Source organism: Arvicola amphibius, chromosome 10, assembly GCF_903992535.2.
Source record: "Arvicola amphibius chromosome 10, mArvAmp1.2, whole genome shotgun sequence".
NCBI lineage: Eukaryota > Metazoa > Chordata > Mammalia > Rodentia > Cricetidae > Arvicola > Arvicola amphibius.
Genome location: NC_052056.1, coordinates 81699780 through 81721758, shown reverse-complemented (window position 1 = coordinate 81721758; position 21979 = coordinate 81699780). Strand labels below are relative to the sequence as shown.

At 41.9% G+C, this 21979-nt stretch overlaps 1 protein-coding gene across 8 annotated transcripts in view; it reads left to right on the top strand.

Moving 5' to 3' along the window:
• Positions 1 to 21979, top strand: part of Clip1 (CAP-Gly domain containing linker protein 1) — a 123141-nt gene that overhangs the window by 59755 nt on the left and 41407 nt on the right. For 6 of the 8 annotated variants that reach the window (XM_038344664.1, XM_038344663.1, XM_038344659.1 and 3 more), the window contains 8 exons: positions 1333 to 2277; positions 5218 to 5334; positions 9438 to 9495; positions 9996 to 10079; positions 10840 to 10996; positions 13978 to 14143; positions 14228 to 14443; positions 20232 to 20348. In XM_038344664.1, the coding sequence (XP_038200592.1) occupies positions 1333 to 2277; positions 5218 to 5334; positions 9438 to 9495; positions 9996 to 10079; positions 10840 to 10996; positions 13978 to 14143; positions 14228 to 14443; positions 20232 to 20348 (1860 nt within the window). Of the gene's footprint in view, positions 1 to 1332; positions 2278 to 5217; positions 5335 to 9437; positions 9496 to 9995; positions 10080 to 10839; positions 10997 to 13977; positions 14144 to 14227; positions 14444 to 16670; positions 18939 to 20231; positions 20349 to 21979 lie in introns of all 8 variants that reach the window. The other 2 variants (XM_038344666.2, XM_038344665.1) reach the window with 2 other exon arrangements.

Here is a 21979-nt window from a genome sequence, read left to right as displayed (position 1 = left end):
CATTCTCTGTCCTTGTAAAGGCAACATAGGGAAAGTTTGTTGAAATCTGGGACCACTGGGATTTTAAAACTACTTGTATCCCCTTCTGTTTCCCAGGTTAGTTAAGTAAGACACCATTTCACACATATTCTTTGTACGGAACTGAGAGCCTAGGAGGAAGCAGTAGAAAATTTCTTAGACTAAAAGGCACAAGTTGAGAAAGTGTGTGTGTTTTTTTCCCTTAAAACTCCAGAGCTCAGGTAGAATCCTAGTGTTTGGAAGTAGCAAGAGTCTTGTAATTAAATCACACATTCCATTGTGTACATACTAATGCTGAGAACCACTGGGTTAGGGAAACAAGATGCGTACGTCAGAGTGTTGACAGAGTTACAAAAGCCAGAGAGGGGTCTTTCTGTGAGAGTCTAATGTATAATTGCAGGTAAGTTATCTTTTAATGTTATTTTTAGAAGCCAATAAATTCTTCATTATCCAACTGAGGCTTTTATTCTTCAGTTGATGCATTTCTCACTGAAACATGGATGATGTTAGATCTTGTATCCCTCTTATCTAATAGAAGTAGAATGCAAGCCACATATACAGAATCTTAATTTTCTGATACCCACATGAACTGTTTAGTAAGTTATAGGTGAAATTAATTTAAATAAAATATAAAAACAGTATATCTAAAAAAGTTATTTCATCATACAATGACAATTGAAATCATTAAGATATTTTATGTTTGCTTTTCTCTGACTTTTCAAATTCTGATGTGTGTCCCAGCACATCCTGCTTCAGATGAGCCATGTTTCAGTGCGTAGTCTTACACGGCTGGTGACTGCATGCTGTAACTGGCAGGTCAGGCTCCAGTCACCAGCCGCAGATGGAGTAGCACCCGAAGTGCTGCTGAACGCAGTCTGGGTGAAGAGAGGAGGAAAAACCGGCCAACTGAGCTTGCTTTCTTCCAGGAGGCAGGTTATTGAGCACTTTGGAAGCTACTATTTCTGTTAACTTATTATCAGATAATGAATGCTTCCTGGTTAAGTGTCTTTGGAGGAGAAACAGATATTGTTGGAGTGAGGTAAGCTCAATATGCATTTGGGATTTCATAATGGTGGAAGTTTGCTAAAGATTTTTTTTATCTATTTTGTATTGATATTTTGCAAAAGATTTTAATCCCATGTTAGAGCCTCCAGAATTGAGTTTAAGACATTATCTCAGTGAGGGAGACATTAATACATGTAATAGCCTGACTTTGCTTGATTCTGGGGGGTTTGTAAAGAACTTCAGAACGAAGAAAATCATCAGTGATTTGCTATTTCAGTGCTCTCTGTTTCTTATGACCGCTGTTAATAGGTGGCTACAGTGTCAGAAAAGTCCCGAATAATGGAACTAGAAAAAGACCTAGCCTTGAGAGTACAGGAAGTAGCTGAGCTCCGAAGAAGGCTAGAGTCCAGTAAGCCTCCCGGGGATGTGGATATGTCTCTTTCTCTTTTGCAAGAAATAAGTGCTTTGCAAGAAAAGCTAGAAGCCACACGTACTGACCACCAGAACGAGATGACCTCTCTGGCGGACTGCTTTGGAGCTCGGGAAGAGACATTTCAGAAGGAGATCAAGGCTCTTCACGCTGCCACTGAAAAGCTTTCCAAAGAGAACGAGTCCCTGAGAAGCAAGCTTGACCACGCCAACAAGGAAAATTCCGACGTGATAGCTCTGTGGAAGTCCAAGCTGGAGACCGCCATCGGGTCCCACCAGCAGGCCATGGAGGAGCTGAAGGTGTCTTTCAGCAAAGGGATTGGAACGGACTCAGCTGAATTTGCTGAGTTAAAGACACAAATAGAGAGACTGAGACTAGATTATCAGCATGAAATAGAAACTTTACAGAGTAAACAGGACTCTGAACGATCTGCTCATGCAAAAGAGATGGAGACCCTGAAGACCAAGCTGATGCAAGTCATTAAAGAGAAGGAGGACAGCCTAGAGGCCATCAAAGCGAGACTGGACAGTGCAGAAGACCAGCATCTAGTGGAAATGGAAGATGCGTTAAACAAACTGCAGGAGGCTGAAATAAAGGTAAAGGAGCTAGAGGTTCTGCAAGCCAAGTACAATGAACAAACTAAGGTCATTGGTAATTTTACATCCCAGCTCAAGGTTGTCGAAGAAAAGCTCTTGGATCTTGATGCACTTCGGAAAGCCAATTCCGAAGGTAAATTGGAAATCGAGACACTTAGACAGCAGCTTGAGGGAGCTGAAAAGCAGATTAAAAATTTAGAGATGGAAAGGAACGCTGAAAGTAGCAAGGTTTGTACTGACATCTCCGTCATTTTTACTTTATCCTTTTTCATTTGTTGTTTTTCATTGTGTGTTACTTTTGAGTTGAAGTCATTCATCTTCAAAATCCCTGATTTAACAGGAATTGTGTGGTGCACCCACTTGAGTATCATAGAATACCTTCTGAGGATCTCAAGTATGTTTTCATATGAGATCAGAACAAATAATGGCCAGACATAGGAATTTTCCTTTATTGTCATCTGGAAACCTTATCTCCTGGTCATGATATAAACTCCTATTCAATTCTAGGCTGTTTAAAAATAGAGCTTCTTTTAAAAAAAAATCTCTATTTAAATAGAGCTAAAACAGTGGTGTTAAGGTGAATATGAAGGAAAGAGAGGAGAGAGAGAGATTGACTTAAAAACTCAGACTGGGCATATTGGTACATGCCTGTAATACTTAGGATGATGCAGCAGGAGGTTTTCCAGTTGAGTTTCAGGCCAGCCTGGACCGCATAAAGAGACCCTGTAAAAAAAACAATAAACCAAAACAGAGCTCTCTTTTAACCCTTTCTGCCCACATCACTCCCTTGCTTATAGAGGGATAAAAGTAGAACACGTACGCTGGAGTGCTTCTTACCTGTAAGTTAGCATGCTAAGATAAGCCATGCTCGCAACTAAGTAAGTATGGTATGCATTATGAACATACTTTTATGCCACGATGAAGAAACTGTTGTAAGATGTCATGACCAAAGCAACTTAAAGAAGGAGTTACAGTTCAAAGGGTGAGTTCATGATCATTGTGGCTAGGGGCATGGCAGGAGGCAGACAGGCAGGTGCTAGGGCAGTAGCTAAGAGTTTACATCTTGATCCATAAGTGTGGGGTGGAGTGAGAGACCCTGGGAATAGTGTAGGCTTCTGAAACCTCACCTGCTCCAGCAAGGCCACACGTCCTGATACTTCCCAAGCAGTACATCAGCTGGAAATCAAGTATTCAAATTTATGATCCTGTGGAGGCCATTCTCATTCAAACCACCATGCCATCCAACCTTTGCATTTGGAGGTGGGGATCTTAGTGTGTACCTCAGGCTGCCCTCGAACTCATGCCCTTGAACTCATAATCCTTCTGCCTTTTTCTCTCAAGTGCTGGGGTTACAACATGTACCACTATATCCCTGTTCCTTGTGGTTTTTGTTTTTGTTTTTTCAAGACAGCTTGGCCTGAGTTCTCAATGGTCCCCCTGCTTTGGTCTTCTAAGTCCTGGGATTAATATAGGCATAGGCCTCTATTTTTTTGGCCGTTCCTTTTTGTGTGTTTTATTTGGGGAAATGGGAAAACTAGATAAATCCTTGTCAAGGATTAGGAAATGAAAATATCTACCAACTATGTCTCCTGCCAGCAAGCTCTGCTAAATATCAGCTTCCGTTCTTCAGGGGAATCTTTCCCAGTCCTGCCACTAGTGGGGCTCAGGTACTGGTGAGGAATGATTTTTGTGGAAGAAGCTGCTCTATTGGCAAAGAAGAAATTGTGCTGGCTAAACCGAGGGAGGTGAAGTCAGATAAACAACAAAAGTTGGCTAAGTAACCAAACTTGAAAATAAAGTAGCTACAGGAAAAATGTCTCTAGTCGCATGTGGTTCTGAAATAGCAATAAAAAACAAGTTAACTAGAAGAGATTAAAGCTGGGTTCTAATTGCTAATATCTAGTGGATCTTTAAATATGACTCAAGTGTTGAAGTATTTTAAGTATACAGATATACAGAATAATGCAGACTACCATTCTAAGGTGCCTAGGGTCTGTCTATGCTAAGCACAGGCTCTACTACTGAGCTACATACACAGCACTAGGGTTTTTAAAGATCAGGAGTGAATTTGATCAGTTAGCTCATTTAGGAAGTAAATACCAGCACTTCCTGCTTTAGACCATGTTAATGTTCAAATTTAGGTGTAGAAAAGTAGTATATTTTTTGAAATAGCCATTAGGGGCCAGGTGGTAGTTGGTGGAGCATGCCTTTAATCCCAGCACTCGGAAGGCAGAGGCAGGCAAATCTTTGTGAGTGTGAGTCTAGCCTAGTTTACAAAGTGAGTTCCAGGACAGTCAGGGCTACACAGAGAAACCCTGTCTCGAAAAAAATGAAACCAACCAACCAAACAAACAAACAAATAATAAACAAACAAATAAATAAATGGGCCATGTTGGGTTGTGGTGGCACATGCCTTTAATCCCAGCACTCGGGAGGCAGAGGCAGGCGGATCTCTGAGTTCAAGACCAGCCTGGTCTACAAGAACTAGTTCCAGGACAGGCTCCAAAGGTACAGAGAAACTCTGTCTTAAAAAAAAAAAAACACATCAAAAATATAAAAAAATAAATGGGCTGCACAATGAAACCCTGTCTTGAAAAGCCAAAATAAATAAATAAAATAAATATAAAAAATAAGGGAAAAAAGCCATTAGAGGCTGGAGAGAAAGCTTAGCAGTCAAAAATGCTTACTGTTCTTGCAGAGAGGACCCAGCCTTGGTTTCTAGATCCAGGGGATCTGATGCTGTCTTCTGACAGGCTTATGAACAACATGGCTTATGAGCACATAAACTGAAACAGGCAAACATACATACACATAAGTAAAATTTAACATATTTTGGCTAGATGTGACATACACTGAGTTTGAAGCCAGGCTGGTCTTCATAGAGAGTTCTGGGACAGCCAGGAGTAGACAGAAACCCTGTCTCAAAAAAAAAAAAAAAAAAACCCAACAACAACAAAAAACCCCCAAGGTTCTCATACCTCGAACTGATTTTTTTTTTTTTTTTTTTTTTAAGTTACTGGCTTCTTAGAATTAAAACAAATAAACAAAAAACAACTTTTTCATGTAGTTTTGTTGTGTTTCCCTTTTTTTTTTTACATTTCATTTTTCCTTATCAGTTTTTGTTTCTTTTTTGTTCATTTGCCTCTGTACCATGTAACTTGGTGTTAGGCTAATAGCATTACCACAGAGCTCCAGGGGAAAGAGCTAATGCTCAGTAGCCTCCGGGACACGCTAAGTGAAGTCAGTCAAGTGAAGGAGACTTTGGAAAAAGAGCTCCAGACTTTGGTAAGTACCTGTCGGTTGGGAATCTGAACCTCAGCGTTTCCGGCTTTTTCCATTTAAAAGAACATTCTACATTAAAAAAAAATGCTGCAGTTTTTGCTTCAAAAATACGGCTTTAAATTGAATATATTAGCTGCTGATAAATACCTTCCAGGGAACTGGATCAAATCAAACAAGCATTAAAGGTAAGTGATAACTTTTCTTTTTCCTTTTCTTTTTTTTTTTTTTTTAAATTCTGGAGTTTAATTTATTTGGGAAGGTAGCCTTATTTAGACTCTCAGGGCTTTTTTTTTTTTAATGTGTATAGGTGTTTTGCCTGCATATATGTCTGCACAACAAACACACACATGGCTGATGCCATCTGGAATTACAGGCAGTTGTGAGCCGCCGTGTAGGTGCTGGGAGTTGAACCCAGGACCTCTGGAAGAGCAGTCAGTGCTCTCAACCACTGAGCCATCTCTCCATCCCCGATAACTTTTCTTTTTTTTTTTTTTTAAAAAAAAATGTTCTTTTCCTCTGGTAAGGCAGTTGGACTGTTGTTGGCAGCTTGGTTTTAGAAAGCACAGAGATGGATCTTCCCACTCATATATACCTAGCACTGCCAGGTTTCACTGACTGAGATCCTTTCCTGCATCATGCCTTCAGCATCTTTTTTGACTGGGCAACAACTGTCCAGGTCTTCAGTGCCCTCTGTTGGTGTGGCAGTGTGCTATCTAATTGAATTGCCACTCGGTTATATTCTGCCTTAGGAAATTATACTGCTTTTGCATGTTTTCTCTTAATCCCAAATTATGTAGTGGCACAGGGCTTTAATCCCAGCACTCAGGAGGCAGAGACTGATAGACTCTGAGTTCCAGGCCAGTCTTGTTGAGTTCCAGGCCAGTTTTGTGTACATAGCAAGCTCTAGACCAGCCAAGACTACATAGTGAGACCCTGTCTCAAAAAACAAAAACAAACCGACCAAAGGTAATACCCCACCAAATTGTAGGACTTTCGAAATAAACAAAAACTTTGATCACTTTTCTTCCCTCTTACTTTGCCTCCTACACCACAATTTGACCGTACTTGAGGCTGGTAATTGTGGGCCATGGTATTCATGCAAGCTTGCAGAGAACCTCGGTAGCTTCTCCATATGCCTCCCTGTTGCTCTGCTACTTTGCTGATCACAGTGCTTTCTTTTCTTTCTTCTTCTTTTGTTGTTCTTTTTTAAATGTGCGTTGGTGTTTTGCTTGCAATTATTTCAGATCTTGGAGTTACAGACGGTTGTGAGCTCTTAACCTCTGAGCCATCTCTCTAGCCCCACAGTGGTTTCTTTTTTTTTTTTTAATATTTATTATTTATTATGTATACAATATTCTGTCTGTGTGTATGCCTGCAGGCCAGAAGAGGGCACCAGACCCCTTTACAGATGGTTGTGAGTCACCATGTGGTTGCTGGGAATTGAACTCAGGACCTTTGGAAGAGTAGGCAATGCTCTTAACCTCTGAGCCATCTCTCCAGCCCCACAGTGGTTTCTTAGTATATGTCTGTGCTACAATTTACTATTCTTCTCAGTCTCACTGTACAGCTATTTAGCCCAGGCTGCCCTCACACTCACAGCAACCCTACTACCTCAGCCTTTTGACTGTTGGCATTGTAGGCATGAGCTCAAATTTCTACTTAAATATTTTATTTTCTTTTTAATTATGTGTATGCAAATGTACTCATGGGTATGTGCACATTGAGTGCAATACCTGTGGAGGTCAGAAGAGGGTGTCAGATTTCCTAGCGTTGGAGTTACAGGTGACTTTGGGCTGCCTGCTGTGGGTACTGGGATCTAAACTTGGGTCCTCTGCAAAAGCAGTAAGAACTAGCAATCTTGACCACTAGTCTATCTCTCTAGCCCCAAGTTTCTACCTTTAAAAATAGCTATATTGTTCATCATATTACCATTCACATATAGCTGCATAAATTTAAATTGCTACATTTAGTTCAATTTCATTTCTCTGTTAAGTTCTTAGTAGTCACATTACAGAAAGTTCTGTTGGACAGTCCTGGATATAATATGTATACTACATTTTAAAAAATGGCCTTCAAATCATTTTATGATTTGAATTTTGTTTTCTTTTTTGAGACAGGGTCTTTCTTTGTAGCTCTAGCTGTCCTGAAACTTATTATGTAGACCATGCTGGCCTTGAGTTCATGGAGATCCCCCTGCCTCTACAATCCAAGTGCTGACTCTAAAGGCTTGTGCCACTACATCTGGCTATTTTGTGATTTGGAGTCCTTTAAAAAAAATGTTTTAGGGGCTGATGAGATTTATCAGTGGGCTGATAGAGGCCTGAAGCCTTGAGTTTGAGCCCTAGTGACTTAGTGGAGGGAGAGAACCGACTCCAGCAGGCCGTCTTTTGATCTTCACGTGCACACCATGGTGCATGTGCCCACACCTGGACACACACATGCACAAATAAATAAATAATTTTAAAAACAAAGGAAATGGGACTGGATAGATGGCTCTGTGGTTAAGAGCAGTTGTTGCTATTTCAGGGGACAAGAGTTCAGTTTCCAGCACCCACGTCAGACAGCTCACAACAGACTATAACTCCAGTTTGAGGGGATTAGATGCACACCTCTGGCCTCCAGGGGCACCTGCACACTCTTAAATGCACATACCCACATAACACCTACACATAATTAAAAATAATACTAAATCTTTTTTTTGAGACAAGGTTTCTCTATATGATCGTAGCTGTTGTAGAACTTGCTCTGTAGGTCTGGGTAGCCTCAAACTCAGAAATCGACTGCCTCTGGGTTTAAAGATGTGCTACCACATCCAGCATAACAATAAAGCTTAAAAAATATGTTAAGTACTATATTTTGCTGCCCTGTCTTCTAAAATTCCAAGAGTTACATTAAAAACAAAAAAATCAATGCAAGCATATTCCTCTACATGCTCTTGGAAGAACGCATGCCTCTGGAAGCCTGGCTTTGTGAGCGATATAAATAGGTACTCTGTAGGCTTATGCTAGTTTATGTGCTCATCTTTTAATAGTCTCCGTTAGAAATATTCATTAAAAATGTCTTTGGGATGCTGGAGAAATTGTTCAGTGGTTAAGAACACTGGCTGCTCTTTCAGAGGACTCAGATTCTGTTCACAGCACCCACGTGGTGGCTCACAGCCATCCACTAATCGAGTTCCAGGGGCTCTGATATCCCCTTTCTGGCGTCTGTGGGCACCAGGAATGTATGCAGTGCATAGACATACATCCAGGCAAAACACTAATACACATAAAATCAAATCAATAACTCTTTAAAAAGATTCCTTGTTATAGCTACTTCAAAATTTATTCGAGGAAAACCAGAGAAGTTCTTTTAGCTTAGCTTGTTATGTTTAGAACAGGAGACCTTTAACAGTAGGTGACAAATGAAGCAATTCAAAGTTGCAGACACAGGTATTAGGCTTGAATTTAGTTCGGGTTTCTCTGGATACTCTCAGAGGGAAGAAACACAGAACTCTACTTATTGTTCAGGCAGATTGCTTTTCTTTTTGTGTTTCTTTTTTCTTCTCTCTCTCTGTCTCGCCCCCCCCTCTCTCTGTCTCTCTCTCTGTCTCTCTCTCTGTCTCTCTCTCTGTCTCTCTCTCTGTCTCTCTCTCTCTCTCTCTCTCTCTCTCTCTCTCTCTCTCTCTCTCTCTCTCTCTCTCTCTCTCTCTCTCTTTCCTTTTTACAAGGAATTCACCCTAGGGCTTTGCCCTTGCTAGGCAAGACCAATTTCACTGAGCTACATCCCCACTCCTCAGGCAGATTTCAGAGGCAAAGGCAGCTCTTGGAGGGTTAGTCATGACACAGCATGTTCCTGCAGCACATATATAAATGTGTATGCATACACTTACATATATATATGCCCATTCATACATGTGTGTACAGATATACCTGCATGCATGCAAATGTAAACCCACTCATATGTATACACGTACACAGTTGGTAGTTCATCGGTGCCTGCATGTTTTAAGTGCATAACGTTAATGAAACAAGCTGCAAAAATAGGTAGCATTGTAACTGATAGACACGTTTAGTCTTTGTCACCTGAGATCTTTGTATGATGAATCTCTGATTCTTTTTCTCCAGAAAGAAAAGTTTGCTGGTACTTCAGAGGAGGCTCTCTCTGTTCAGAGAAGTATGCAAGGTGTGTCCGCTGAAATCAGAAAGTTTCAGGGTGTGTCATTAAGGGCTGGGACTGGCTTTGGGAGTGCAGAATTTAGTCTAACGTCATAATTCTGTAAGTCACACAATGCACAGAAAAACTGCATTCCATTGGTTTCCTGAATCTTCAAACTCGAAAAATAAGTACTCATTTCTTCTTTTGACCTAAGGCTTGTTCCATATTAAAATCTTAGTATTCCTGAGAAGACTGATTTTATCTGATTTTGCTATTGATAAGCTTTGGGTTTTGATTGGAAGCAGGAAAGACATGCCTAGGAAAGGTACGGGGCCTTCTGATGTGCAGATGTGGGGAGACGGTGGAGCCTCATGCTCCCCTCTTGTCGCAGTGACGCTTTCAGTGTCCGTGTCCTCCGAGTTCATGAGGATGTGCTTGGCTGACGTAGAAGCCAGTCGCTCTGGGTGACCCGTTTTATATATATATATATATATATATATATAATACTTTAAATTTTATCCTAATAGATACTGTAAATAAACTGCAGCAAAAGGAGGAAGAATTTAACATGTTGTCTTCTGAACTGGAGAAGTTGAGAGAAAATTTAGCAGGTAAGGTGATGTCATCTGGTGACAAGCCATTAAATACAATAGAATGTCTAAGATAAGAGTTTATATTACAGTAACAGCCCTGCCACACAGACACTGTGTCACTCTGTGTGCCGGCGTAATGCTTGTCTGAGAGCTGTAGCCCTAAGCATTTCCTCTTCTCTGTTTTGTAAAAAGTCAGAATCTGTCTCTGCTGCTGTTGCGATGCTTGCTCATTGTCACACAGACGACCACATAGATGACCACCTGCTCCTTGTCTCTACCCTTACCCTTTTGTTTCTTCTCAACACCTTGCCACCTCACTCAGTAGAGGTATAAGCCTTGCCCATCAAACTCCATATCTCTGGGAGTTTGCCTCAGACTTGTCTTCCCCTCGGCCACTGCACTCCAGCCATATCGGCCTCCTTGCTTTGTTGGACATGTCAGGTCACGTGCTGCTTGGGGGCCTTTGACTTGCTTCCTGTTTCCTATCCTTCCTTCAGGTCTTTACTTAAATGTCACCTATTCAGAGGGTTCCATGTCATATTTTACTCTTTCCTTCTCCTTTCAACATCCTTTCTCCTTCCAGTCTCTCCCCTTTCCCCTCAGCACTCACCTCTTCCTATGTATTGTTCCTTTCTTTATTCTACTTACTGTCTTTGCTAGACTGGCATTTCCATGTAGGCAGAGGTGGCTGTCTGCAAATAACCCCACTATACAGATGCATTCAATAAACTTCTTGTTCTTAACACAGCGGTGCTCTTTCTTTTCTGTATATATTCAGACATGGAAGCCAAGTTTAGAGAGAAGGATGAAAGAGAAGAGCAGCTGGTAAAGGCAAAGGAAAAATTAGAAAATGACATTGCAGAAATGATGAAGATGTCAGGAGATAACTCTTCTCAGCTTACAAAGATGAACGATGAACTGCGTCTGAAGGAAAGGTACGTCTGCTGGAGAGCAGGCTCGGGGCTGCCTGCTGGAGAGCGGGCTCAGGGCCACTGGGTGGGTAAGATCCTAGCACTTGGGAGGAAGAGGCAGGTGGATCTCTGTGAGTTTGAGACCAGTCAATTCTACACAGTGAGCTCCAGGATAGCCAGAGCTGCATAGAGAGACCCTATTTTTTTTTTGTTTGTTTGTATTGTTTTTTCCCCCATAGACAGTGTTTCTCAGAACAGCTCTACAACTTCTGGAATTCACTTTGTGGACCAGGCTGGCCTTGAATTCACAGAGATCCACCTTCCTCTGCCTTCCAGGTGCTGGGATTAAAGTCCTGTACTACCACCTCCTGGTTAGACCCAGTCTTAAAATAGAAACAAAACTCAAAAACAAAAGGCTCAATGTTGTCTTATTTTAAGGATTCTTGACTCTTCTCTTTTCACTTTTTTTCTGGTTTTCCCTCCTTTAAGGTGTTTGAGTGTGTGTGTGTGTGTGTGTGTGTGTGTGTGTGTGTGTTTCTGGGGACTAAGGTCAGTTGGAGCTATATTCCAGCTTTGTTCCTTTCTGTATTACTGCCTCGGTGTATCTTGAATCACCTGTGTAACATTTGTTATTGTTTTTTAAAATTCAACCATGGGTTTTAGGTATCAGTCAGGCTTGTTTAGCAAGTAAACAGCTTTTATTGAGCCTTCTTGTCAGTCCTTGTTTGACCTAAAATGAGGTCTATCAGACAGAGTTAAGAAATACAGTAGGATCCGTAGATCTTCCAGTGACTTAGGAACACAAGGCACTATCTTCCCATTATAAAGAAAAAGAAGCCGAGACTCACTCGAGGCTTCACAACTGAACCACATCTATTATTCTTAAGTTCCTTTTTGTTAGTTTGTTTTTTGAGACAGGGTCTCTTTGTATACATGGCTATCCTGGAACTTGCTATATAGACCAAGCTGTCCTTGAACTCACAGAGCTCTTCTCTTTTTATCTCCTAAGTGTGTTCAAGTTCAAGGTGTGTTCTGAGGTTCTTGTTTTTTTTCTCTTTTCATAGTGTCATATAGAAATCAAATACTTAATTAACAAGACAAAGTTTTAGAGAACATTTTAGAACCATTAGAATTTTGCTTTGTAAGTTATTAATGTTTTTGAAATTATATCACAGTTGAAGGTCGCTGGGGAAATGGTGACCTGGCCTTTGGCTGGCAGCTTCAGTAGCTGTTTTGGTTCCCCCTTTGCTCTGAAGCAGCTGTGTGAGTTTGCAGGGCCTCCAGAAGGTGCCGCATCTGAAGGTATTTAATAAGATAGAGCCAGCACCATTCCACGTGCTTCCCCCATGCTTGCTCATTCCCTTGATAGCCCTGATCCTGCACCGATGTCCCAGGCTTTCCCTGTATCCATGAGGAGCTATAGAACTCGTGTGTGTGTGTGTGTGTGTGTGTGTGTATCTGTGTGCCCGTGTGTATGCGCACGCGTGTGTATGCCTGCGTGTGTACAGACAAGAGCAGGACAGCTGCCAGAGTCATTCCTTAAGCACCATCAATCCCTTTTAAAGACAGGGTCTCTCAGTGACTTATTAAGTAGGCTGCACTAACTGACCAGAGAGCCCCAGGGATTGACTTGTCTCTGACTCCTTAGTGCTTGGGTTGTAGGGGTGCCACCACACCTCTCTTTTTCACATGGGTTCTGGGACTTGAACTCAGGTCCATATGCTTGCAAAGCAAATATTTTACTGTCTCCACAGAACCTAGCTGGTCCTCTTTAAACAAGAATTATTTATGGTAATTACCATGTTTTCTTTTCCTAAGAGGCACTTAAATGATTCTTGGTAACCTAGTCTGAAACTTACTTCCTTTAATATTTTTCCTAAAATTTTTTAGATCGAAAAACCTTTAATAAAAATATTTTAAGATTTATCTTTATTTTATGTGTCTTTTGCCTACATGTATTTAAGTGCACCATGTGCATGTACTGCCTACACAGGCCAGAAGAGGGCATCAGATTCCCACAAACTGGCGTCATGGATGGTTGTGAGCTAATTTATCTGATCTGAGACAGGGTCTCTGTATAACCCTGACTGCCCAGAGCTTACTGTGTAGACTACACTGACCTCAGCTTCCAGGAATCTACCTGCCTCTATTTCCCAAGTGCTGGGATGAAAGGTGTGGCCACCACACCTGGCCTAATATATTTATCTCAACTCATATTTCTTTACTGATCTATTAATAAAGAGTTGTAAATCCTTGCAGTTATAGTAGTTGTTACTCTAAATGTATTTATAACAATCACAGTTGTTAAAATTCTTCAGGCAATTTTTTAATTTTCTTGATTTCAGGTATAATTTCTCATAAATTTTGCAATCTGATATAGTTTTTTATAGTATATTTCTAGTATAACTCTTTAGTTTAAAACATGAAAAATTTGGGGCTGGAGAGATGGCTCAGAGGTTAAGAGCACTGGCTGCTCTTCCAGAGGTCCTGAGTTCAATTCACAGCAACTGCATGGTGGCTCACAACCATCTGTAATGAGATCTGGTGTCCTTTTCTGGCCTGCAGGCATACATGCAGTCACTACACTGTGAACACATTAAGTAAATGACGCTTGGCTTCTTGCTATCTATTTTTAAAAAAAAACACGAAAAATCTAGTTATCAAGATGGCTCAGTAGCTAAAGTATTTGACACATGAGAATGAGAGTTCAGGCCCCCAGAATCTAGGTAATCCCAGAGTGCCTACAGTGACGTGGGAGGTGGACACAGGATCTCCCAGCACAAAGCAATAAACAGGAAACTCTACTTCCAGTTCAGTGGAAGGTGAGGACTGGAACCCAAGGTTATCTCTGACCTCCATGCACCATGTTGTGATATATGCTTGCCTGGACTCACACATGAACATACACACCCACACAGTGATTACACACATACATATATGCACATTATATGTACACATAACCTATGCATATGTATAAAGACAATTTATATTGAAACTTATTCTAGATCTGTGGAAGAACTACAGCTAAAACTTACAAAGGCTAATGAAAACGCAAGTTTTCTGCAGAAAAGTATTGGGGAAGTAACTCTTAAAGCTGAACAGAGCCAGCAGGAAGCAGCTAAAAAGCATGAAGAAGAAAAGAAAGAATTGGAGGAAAAACTGTTAGAGCTGGTAAGGAGACACAAAGGATTACTGGTAAAGTGGGGGGTAGTCACTATGTGGCCTGGTGCCTCACTCCTTTCTTCCGTTCTTCAGGAAAAGAAGATGGAAACAAGCCACAACCAGTGTCAGGACCTGAGAGCCAAGTATGAAAAGGCCAGCTCCGAGACAAAAACACAGCATGAAGAAATCCTGCAGAACCTACAGAAGATGCTGGTGGACACAGAGGAGAAGCTGAAGGCTGCTCAAGAGGCAAACAAAGGCCTGATGCAGGATGTGGAGGAGCTGAGAGCCCAGGTCGACAAAGCCAAAGTATGAATAGTGGGATTGTGTTCCATCTTAACTAAGTTCTGCATAGAGGCTGCAGGAATGAGCGACATGTGCGGCCTGTGAAACTCTGCATGCATAGCGGGTGGTAAACTGCATCGCTTGTGGCTTTAAGTGCTTCACGCCAGCTCTTCTTCCTTGTAGGGGAGGGGAATGGCTACAGGTCTTTCCCGTAAATGTACTGTGTAGCCATCACCACCCCTTGCTGCTTGTCCCGAGTGGTTACAACCTCTAACTGTTGCCTGGGCTCTGTCTGCTTGCTTGCATTAGATTTTCTGTTTCGCAAAGCATCTTTCTCTGATCTTGGCTGAGCCTGCTCCACCTTGCACTAGGGTAAAGAGAGACAAAGCTCAGGAAAACAGGAGGCAGAGGCCAGAGAAGCAAGTGAGCATTGTATTGGAACTGGAGGAGAGCAACTGGCGAGCAGAGTCTTATAGAAAGAACTAGAGCCCTGGAGAGGGCTTTGAAGCTCTGTGAACTTGCTGACAGCTCTGTGAAGCTGGCTTCAAGTAACTCAAGAAAATACCATATTAGTTAGAAATAGTTAGAATTTTGTATATTGAATCTCAACTTAATGTTTTCAGGATTGTATCTGCACCCCAATATATCCTTTGACTTTGGTAACTTAGTAAAGTTTACCCTTTCTACTACTATTTAACTTTTTAGTGCTCAAAAATTATTTTTGTCTTAAATGTTTATTATTAATGCATTAGAGAAATGTTTATGTACAAACTTACTAGAAAGGAATTATGAAAGAGAACTTGAAACTATTAAAAATCTCTTGATTAGTTGTAGAATGCCAGCCTACCCTGCCTTAGTATCAAATCCCAGGACCAGAACAGACTAGCAACACAAAATCACACCACCTTCATTAATTAAGAGAACCATGATATAGTACATGTCAAATGGAATGGGTACAGTTTCTCCTCTTTTACATGCTGTCCAAGGTTTCTCGTGTGCCCCTTTTCTTAAAAACACCTCAGCTTGATACATCAATTAATGGTGGATATAATCCCCATGTTTGCTACCTGCATGGTCCCCCATGTCTTAAGTCTTCAGTTTTGTAGATTACAGTTTTGTAGATTAAAGCTGTCCTGACTTTGGTGGTTTTATATAAACACCTTTTGGTTAAAATCCCAGGATTAGTCCTCATTCAAATTTGTCATCTGGATTTTTGATTTTGAGGAAGAGACCTGGTCATTCATCCTCCTCACCTTAGACCATGAAACCCAATATGGATAAGTTCAACAGAACCGCCATATACGGGTTACCCATGCATGCTTCAGCATTGCTATGGCATAAATTTCAATTTCATACTTGATATTAGTGAGTTACAGCTCTGGAGAGTCTGATGAGACCTGAGTGTATCGCCCCAAGGACGTTTCTGTGTGCAGTCAGGAAGCTTTATGCATCCCTTCAGGAGGCCTCAGAGCCAGGAAGCCAGTGATGCAAACCTCTGCTGTCTAACCCAGGAGCCACTAGCTAGATAAAGCTGTGTAAAGTTAAATTTGTACAGCAGAAAATTCAGCTCTCTAGGTGCATTCAGCACGTTCTGAGAGCTCACGTCACATGTCTACCATGGAATTCTGGGTAGTATCAGTATAGACATCATTAGCTTATCTTATAAATAGTACATTTACAAATACTTTATTATAGCCAACAAAGCCTAGAAATTAGTCTGCCTGCATCTGAGTAGCGTGTGTATGATACTGGCACTGACAGTTTTAGCCTGTTCACTCCCCTTCCTCCTGAGGAAGGGCTTAAACAGTGATAACAGTTTTCTTGCTACCTCTCATTTTGATTAACATGAACTCACTGATTTTGTTTTTGCCCCTGACTTATGGATCTTTTCTGAGATAGAAATAATCGAACAGAAGAGTAAAAAAGTCTTATTCCTAGTGTGTAAACCAGACAAGTTTTCAAAAATGATTTCGCACATCATTTCAAAGAGAAAAAGCTAATAGGCACTTTGCAGTTAATTTTGCCTTTTATTATCCCTTTATGCACTTGGCAGTTAGTTAAATTTATTTTTTATTATCCCTTTATGAGTGCTTTTCTAGTTTTTATCCCTTTGTTATTCAGATAGTATTTATGAAGCTTATTGTAGAAACTTCTAAGGTTTCATGGTTTCAGCCGCATTAAGTTCTTTGGGCTTGCATTTGTCTGCTTGGTTTCATTTTGTTCCCATTCTTTCCATCTTTTGTCCCTGTAGTCGCTAACTCATTTGTTAACATCAGCCAAAAAAGAGATTGAAGTAATGTCAGAAGAGCTGAGGGCTCTGAAGTCAGAGAAGCAGCTTCTTGTGCAGGAGACAAATGCTTTGCAGTTAGAGAAAGGTTCACTTTTATCAAAGCTTGTAGAAGTGGAGACCAAGATAGCTTTGCTTCAGGAAGACCAACAGAAACTGTGGGTAGTGAATGAAGGCCTCCATTTGGAGAAGGAGAAAGTCTCAGAAGAAAAGCAAGTTGCTGAAAAGCGTTATCAGCAGGAGCATCGGGATAAGGAGTCCCTGGTGGCTGAGAGAGAGAAACTACTTAAGGAAGTCAGTGTTGTGCAGGAAGAGCTCCTGAAGATGCATCTGGAGAATGACGCCCTGGAAGCCTCCAAGGTGAGCATGCAGGTGCTCATCGAGGAGCTCCACTTCTGCAAGGACAAGCTGATGGCCATGTCTGAGAAGGCCCGGGCAGAGAAAGAGCATCTGGAGGGGCAGGTCAAGAAGCTCACTGCCGAGAATATGTTCTTGTCCAAAGACAAAGATGATGTCATTCAGAAACTTCAGAGCGCTTACGAGGAGCTTGTCAAGGATCAGAAGGCCTTGGTCCAGGAGATTGATGAGCTCACCACTGAGAAAAAGTCAGCCGCAGAGAAGCAGCTGAGCCTTGATAACACCTGTCTTACCCTAAAGGCCGAGCGGGAGAACCTCCTCCAGAGCAACAGAGACCTGCAGTTTGAGAAGGACACGCTGCGCCAGGGCCAGGAGAAACTGAGCGCCAGCCTGGAGGCCACCCTGCATGTCAAACAGCTGCTCAGCACAGAGGCAGAGACTCTGCGCACGCAGCTAGATTGTGCCAGCAAAGCACTGAGGAAGGCGGAACTGGACACGAGACAGCTCCAGGCCACCAATGCAAGCCTCACAAAGCTCCTGGAAGAGATTAAGACCTGTCGGGCAATCACTGACTCGGAATGTATCCAGCTTCTGCACGAGAAGGAGAGCTTGGCAGCCTCTGAGAGGAAGCTCCTTGCAGAGAAAGAGGAACTGTTAAGTGAAAATAGACTCATCACTGAAAAACTCAGCAAACACTCAGAAGAGACCACACATCTTGAGATGAGCCTAAATGAGAAGATCACGTACTTATCTTCTGAGAAGGAGATGGCTTGCCAGAAAATTGCTAGGCTTAAAAAGCAGCAGGATAGCCTCTTGAAAGAAAAATCAGCACTAGAGATGCAAAATGGAGATTTACTTGCTGAGAGGGAAAATTCTATCAAAACCATAGGAGATCTTAAAAGGAAGTATGACCAGGAGGCTTCAAACAGACGAATCATTGTGCAGGAGAAGATGAAACTGCTCGGTAACATCGATGCTCTGAAGAAAGAGCTTCAGGAAAGAAAGAAGGAAAACCAAGAGCTGGCGAACAGCAAGTGCGACCTCTCCCTGATGCTGAAAGAGGCTCAGGATGCCAAAAAGAATCTTGAGAAGGAGCACACTAGCATGATGCACGCCAAGGAGAGCTTGAGCACCGAGCTGGAGAGCTGCTGCCACGAGAAGGACATCCTGCTGAGGGACGGCCTGAGCCTGCAGGAGGAGCGCCAGAGACTAAGCGAGCAGATCCGTGACATTCAGCAGACCTTAGTCCTGGAGAAGGAGGCCAGGGCAAAGGAAAACGAGGCCTCTTTATATGAAAACAACAAGCTTCATGGGAGAATGGTGGTCTTGGAAGAGGAGATTCAGGGGCTGAGGGCATGTACTGAGCAGCTCCAGACTGAGAATTTTACACTTGTCCAAGAAAAGACCAACTCAGAGCAGAGAGTGGTGGAAATCATTAAGGAAAAGGAACTCCTGAGTGCAGAAACAGCCCAGCTCGCTGCCAATATTGAGACCCTCAAAAGCGACTTTGCTGCCCTTTCCAAGTCCAAGTTGGAACTGCAAGAACTACACAGCTGCCTTACCAAGATCCTGGATGACCTCCGGCTGAACCACGAGGTGGCGGTGACCGAGAGAGCCGAGGTGCTTCAGGACAACAAGAACCTCCTGGCCGAGAAACGAGAAATAATGCTGAGGAATGAAGAGGTCCTGAAGGAGAAGGAGAAGCTGGAAGAAAGCTACTTCATCCTCCAGAAGGAGATTAGCCAGCTGGCCCAGACCAACAGCCACATTTCAGCCAACTTCCTAGAATCCCAAAGTGAAAACCGTATTTTGAGAAAAGACAAGAGCAAGCTTACCCTTAAAATTAGAGAGCTTGAGACCCTTCATTCATTCACGGTAAAGTGAGAGGTTCAAGTATTGAGAGCACCCAGACTCCTCACTAAGTTCACAAACATCAGTGGCTTAGGTGATTTCTCTGCTTTGCAGCCGAGGGAAATCCACCTGAGTAACCCAACTGTGTATGTATGTCCAGCTTTTCATTATAGCCAGGAAGGCTGACTCATCACTGAATGTCTAATTGTGGTTGTCTCGCCCCATTTCACAAAGACCTGAGAACTATGAATAAAAAAGATTCATTTTTTTTCCCTTTTAATTTAAGCGAAGTGTTGTTAACTGTAAAAGTTAACTGTTTTCTTGGAGATTTTAGAGCACTATTAAAATGTGTACACACTGAAATACAGTCTGCTATTTGACTTTTATTTCATTCATTATGTCTGTCCCTTTGGAGGTGGAAGATGCCACTGAAATCTCCATGTTGATAGTAGAGCATATATAATACAAAATTCTCATGAACATTATTAAGCCCACCAAATGAAATTATAATCAAATGTCTTAAAATAGTTTAGATTATTTTTGATATTTAGAAGCTAAGAACTTTTATTCCTATATATAATCTTTTTTATTCATAGACATGGTTATATTCATTACTCAGTTTCTCTCATAGATTTTCCCATTCAGTGCTTCTCATGGAACACTTGAGCCTTAAATTATAATTGCCCAAATAATTTATATTAGTATATGAAAAATTTTTAGCTTACATTGAGTGATTTCAGCTGGGCGTTGGTGGCACACGCCTTTAATCCTAGCACTCGGCAGAGGCAGGCAGATCTCTGAGTTCGAGGCCAGCCTGGTCTACAAGAGCTAGTTCCAGGACAGGCACCAAAGCTACAGAGAAACCCTGTCTCTAAAAAACAAAAACAAAAAATTGAGTGATTTCAAAAGCTCCAAATTGAAATAGCCAGAAAAAATTCTACACTTACACCAATAAGTTTAAGAGCCATCCAGTTATATAGGGTAGTTACTCATCATCACCAAATAGTCTGTCAGAGTGATGAGCTCATGCCTGTCAGTGGAGCTTGGAGCTTGGATGTAGGTTTAGACGGATGTGAGAACATGGGGATGGTTGAGGCGCAGACTCAGGAAAATGACACGGGAAGGGTCCATCACCTTGTTCTCCTTCACAGTCAGACCCTTCCTGTCTCGGTTTGCCTGAGGGTTGCTGCCTCTCATCCTCTGTGTGCTGCTTAGGCACGCAGACTGAGAGCTGCCTTGGCAGTGCCGTCTGAGTGTCCCTCCTAGTGCAGGAGAGAGTGCCCTTTTCGCCTCCTCACTGTGTCCCTTTGTGCTTAGGCTTCTCAGACTGCAGAAGATGCCATGCAGATCATGGAACAGATGACCAAAGAGAAGACAGAAACGCTGGCCTCCTTGGAGGACACCAAGCAAACAAACGCAAAACTACAGAACGAAGTAAGCTTACCAGCTTCTTGGGCTGTTTGGTCACTTAAGAGTGTGTCTTTTTGAAGTGTGGACTTAAACAGGTTTGATCTATGTTAGAGTTGAATGCACAACATGCCATGATAATGTTAAATAAAATAAATTGCTTTATTATTTAATGCACTAAACTTTATGGATTCAGGGTGACAATAGATACAGTAATGTGTGCCTATGGACACAGTACTTGGGAGGTAACTGCAGAAGGATTAGGAATTCAAGGCTAGTCTGGGCTACATGAGGTCCTGTCTAATCAAACAACCCACTCCCAAAATAAAAAGGAAGCTCTAATATTGTTGTTCTTAGATAACTACTTAGTTATGACACTTTCTAAGTTTTCATAATCCTTCCTTTTTATCCTACACACTTCCCCCTGAACTTTCTCCTAATTTGGTGCCAACACATTCCATTTCTCCAGCCCCAATATAGGCTTCTCTTGGCATCCTTTTGTGTTATCTTGAATGAGTCATTTCTCGAGCTGGGACAAATCTGTGACATCAGGTTATCCCTCTTCTATCTGCAAGTATCATTTCCCTTTGGACCTTTCCCATCTTCCTGAAAAGCTGCTATCTGAATAGCCAGTTACCTCACTAAAGTGGTCTGTGACCTTCTGTGTAGCTACTGGTGCTTTTTTAAGTCACAGGCAAGTAGGACATCCAGAAACTTGTTCATAGGAAGGGACTGCCAGGCAGGATAACTTCATGAAGACATTTGAGGTAGGGTAAATAAAAGTTTACAGAGGGTGCACTCAGATGCAAATTAAAATTAGAAGCCTGAAAAAGGTTTTCCTAGAGGATGGGATCAGGTAGAATTATGTCCTCCCTCAGTGTATCTGTTGTTGCCAGATCATAAGGTGGGTAACCTATTTCATGTGCCCATTACCGTGCTTAATTTCCTCTGTTCATAAATCTAGGCTCTTAAAGAATATTAAAAGGAAGGTGGTAATGTTAAAATTAGCATGTTACTTTCTGGGTTTCTGGTTGATGGCATATGACATGACAAAGAGCAACAACTCCATTCTCTGGCTCTAAGAGATAAGGACATAAAGCCCAGATGGCTAGCCTGGTCCCAGAACCACAGCTTGTATGGAGGATGGAGAGAACAAGCGCCATCCTTTGGAGATAACGCCTTTGCTAGAACCCCCCACTAGAGGGCGGGCAGGGCTAGGATGGAGTATGTGTGAGCACCCTTCAGTCTCACTCACTGCATGGCTTCTTCCTCCTCATAGAAATCAAGATGGATTACAATTTTCCCCAGTTGACAAATGGTTGATTCAAATAAATAAGTTTTGTAATGAGAATTGCATAAGCTTAGAACTGACATTTATTGGAAATATCTCCTACATTACTAATCAGTTGTGTGTGGGGGGTATTTTTGATTACAAAGATTGTTTTTTGTTGTTGTTGTTTTTTTCGAGACAGGGCTTCTCTGTAGCTTTGAAGCCTGTCCTGGAACTAGCTCTTGTAGACCAGGTTGGCCTCGAACTCACAGAGATCTACCTGCTTCTGACTCCTGAGTGCTGGGATTAGAGGTGTGAGCTACCACCACCTGGCTCAAAGATTGATTCTTGATAATGTTGCTGTTTGATCATCTATTTCTTGCTTTTA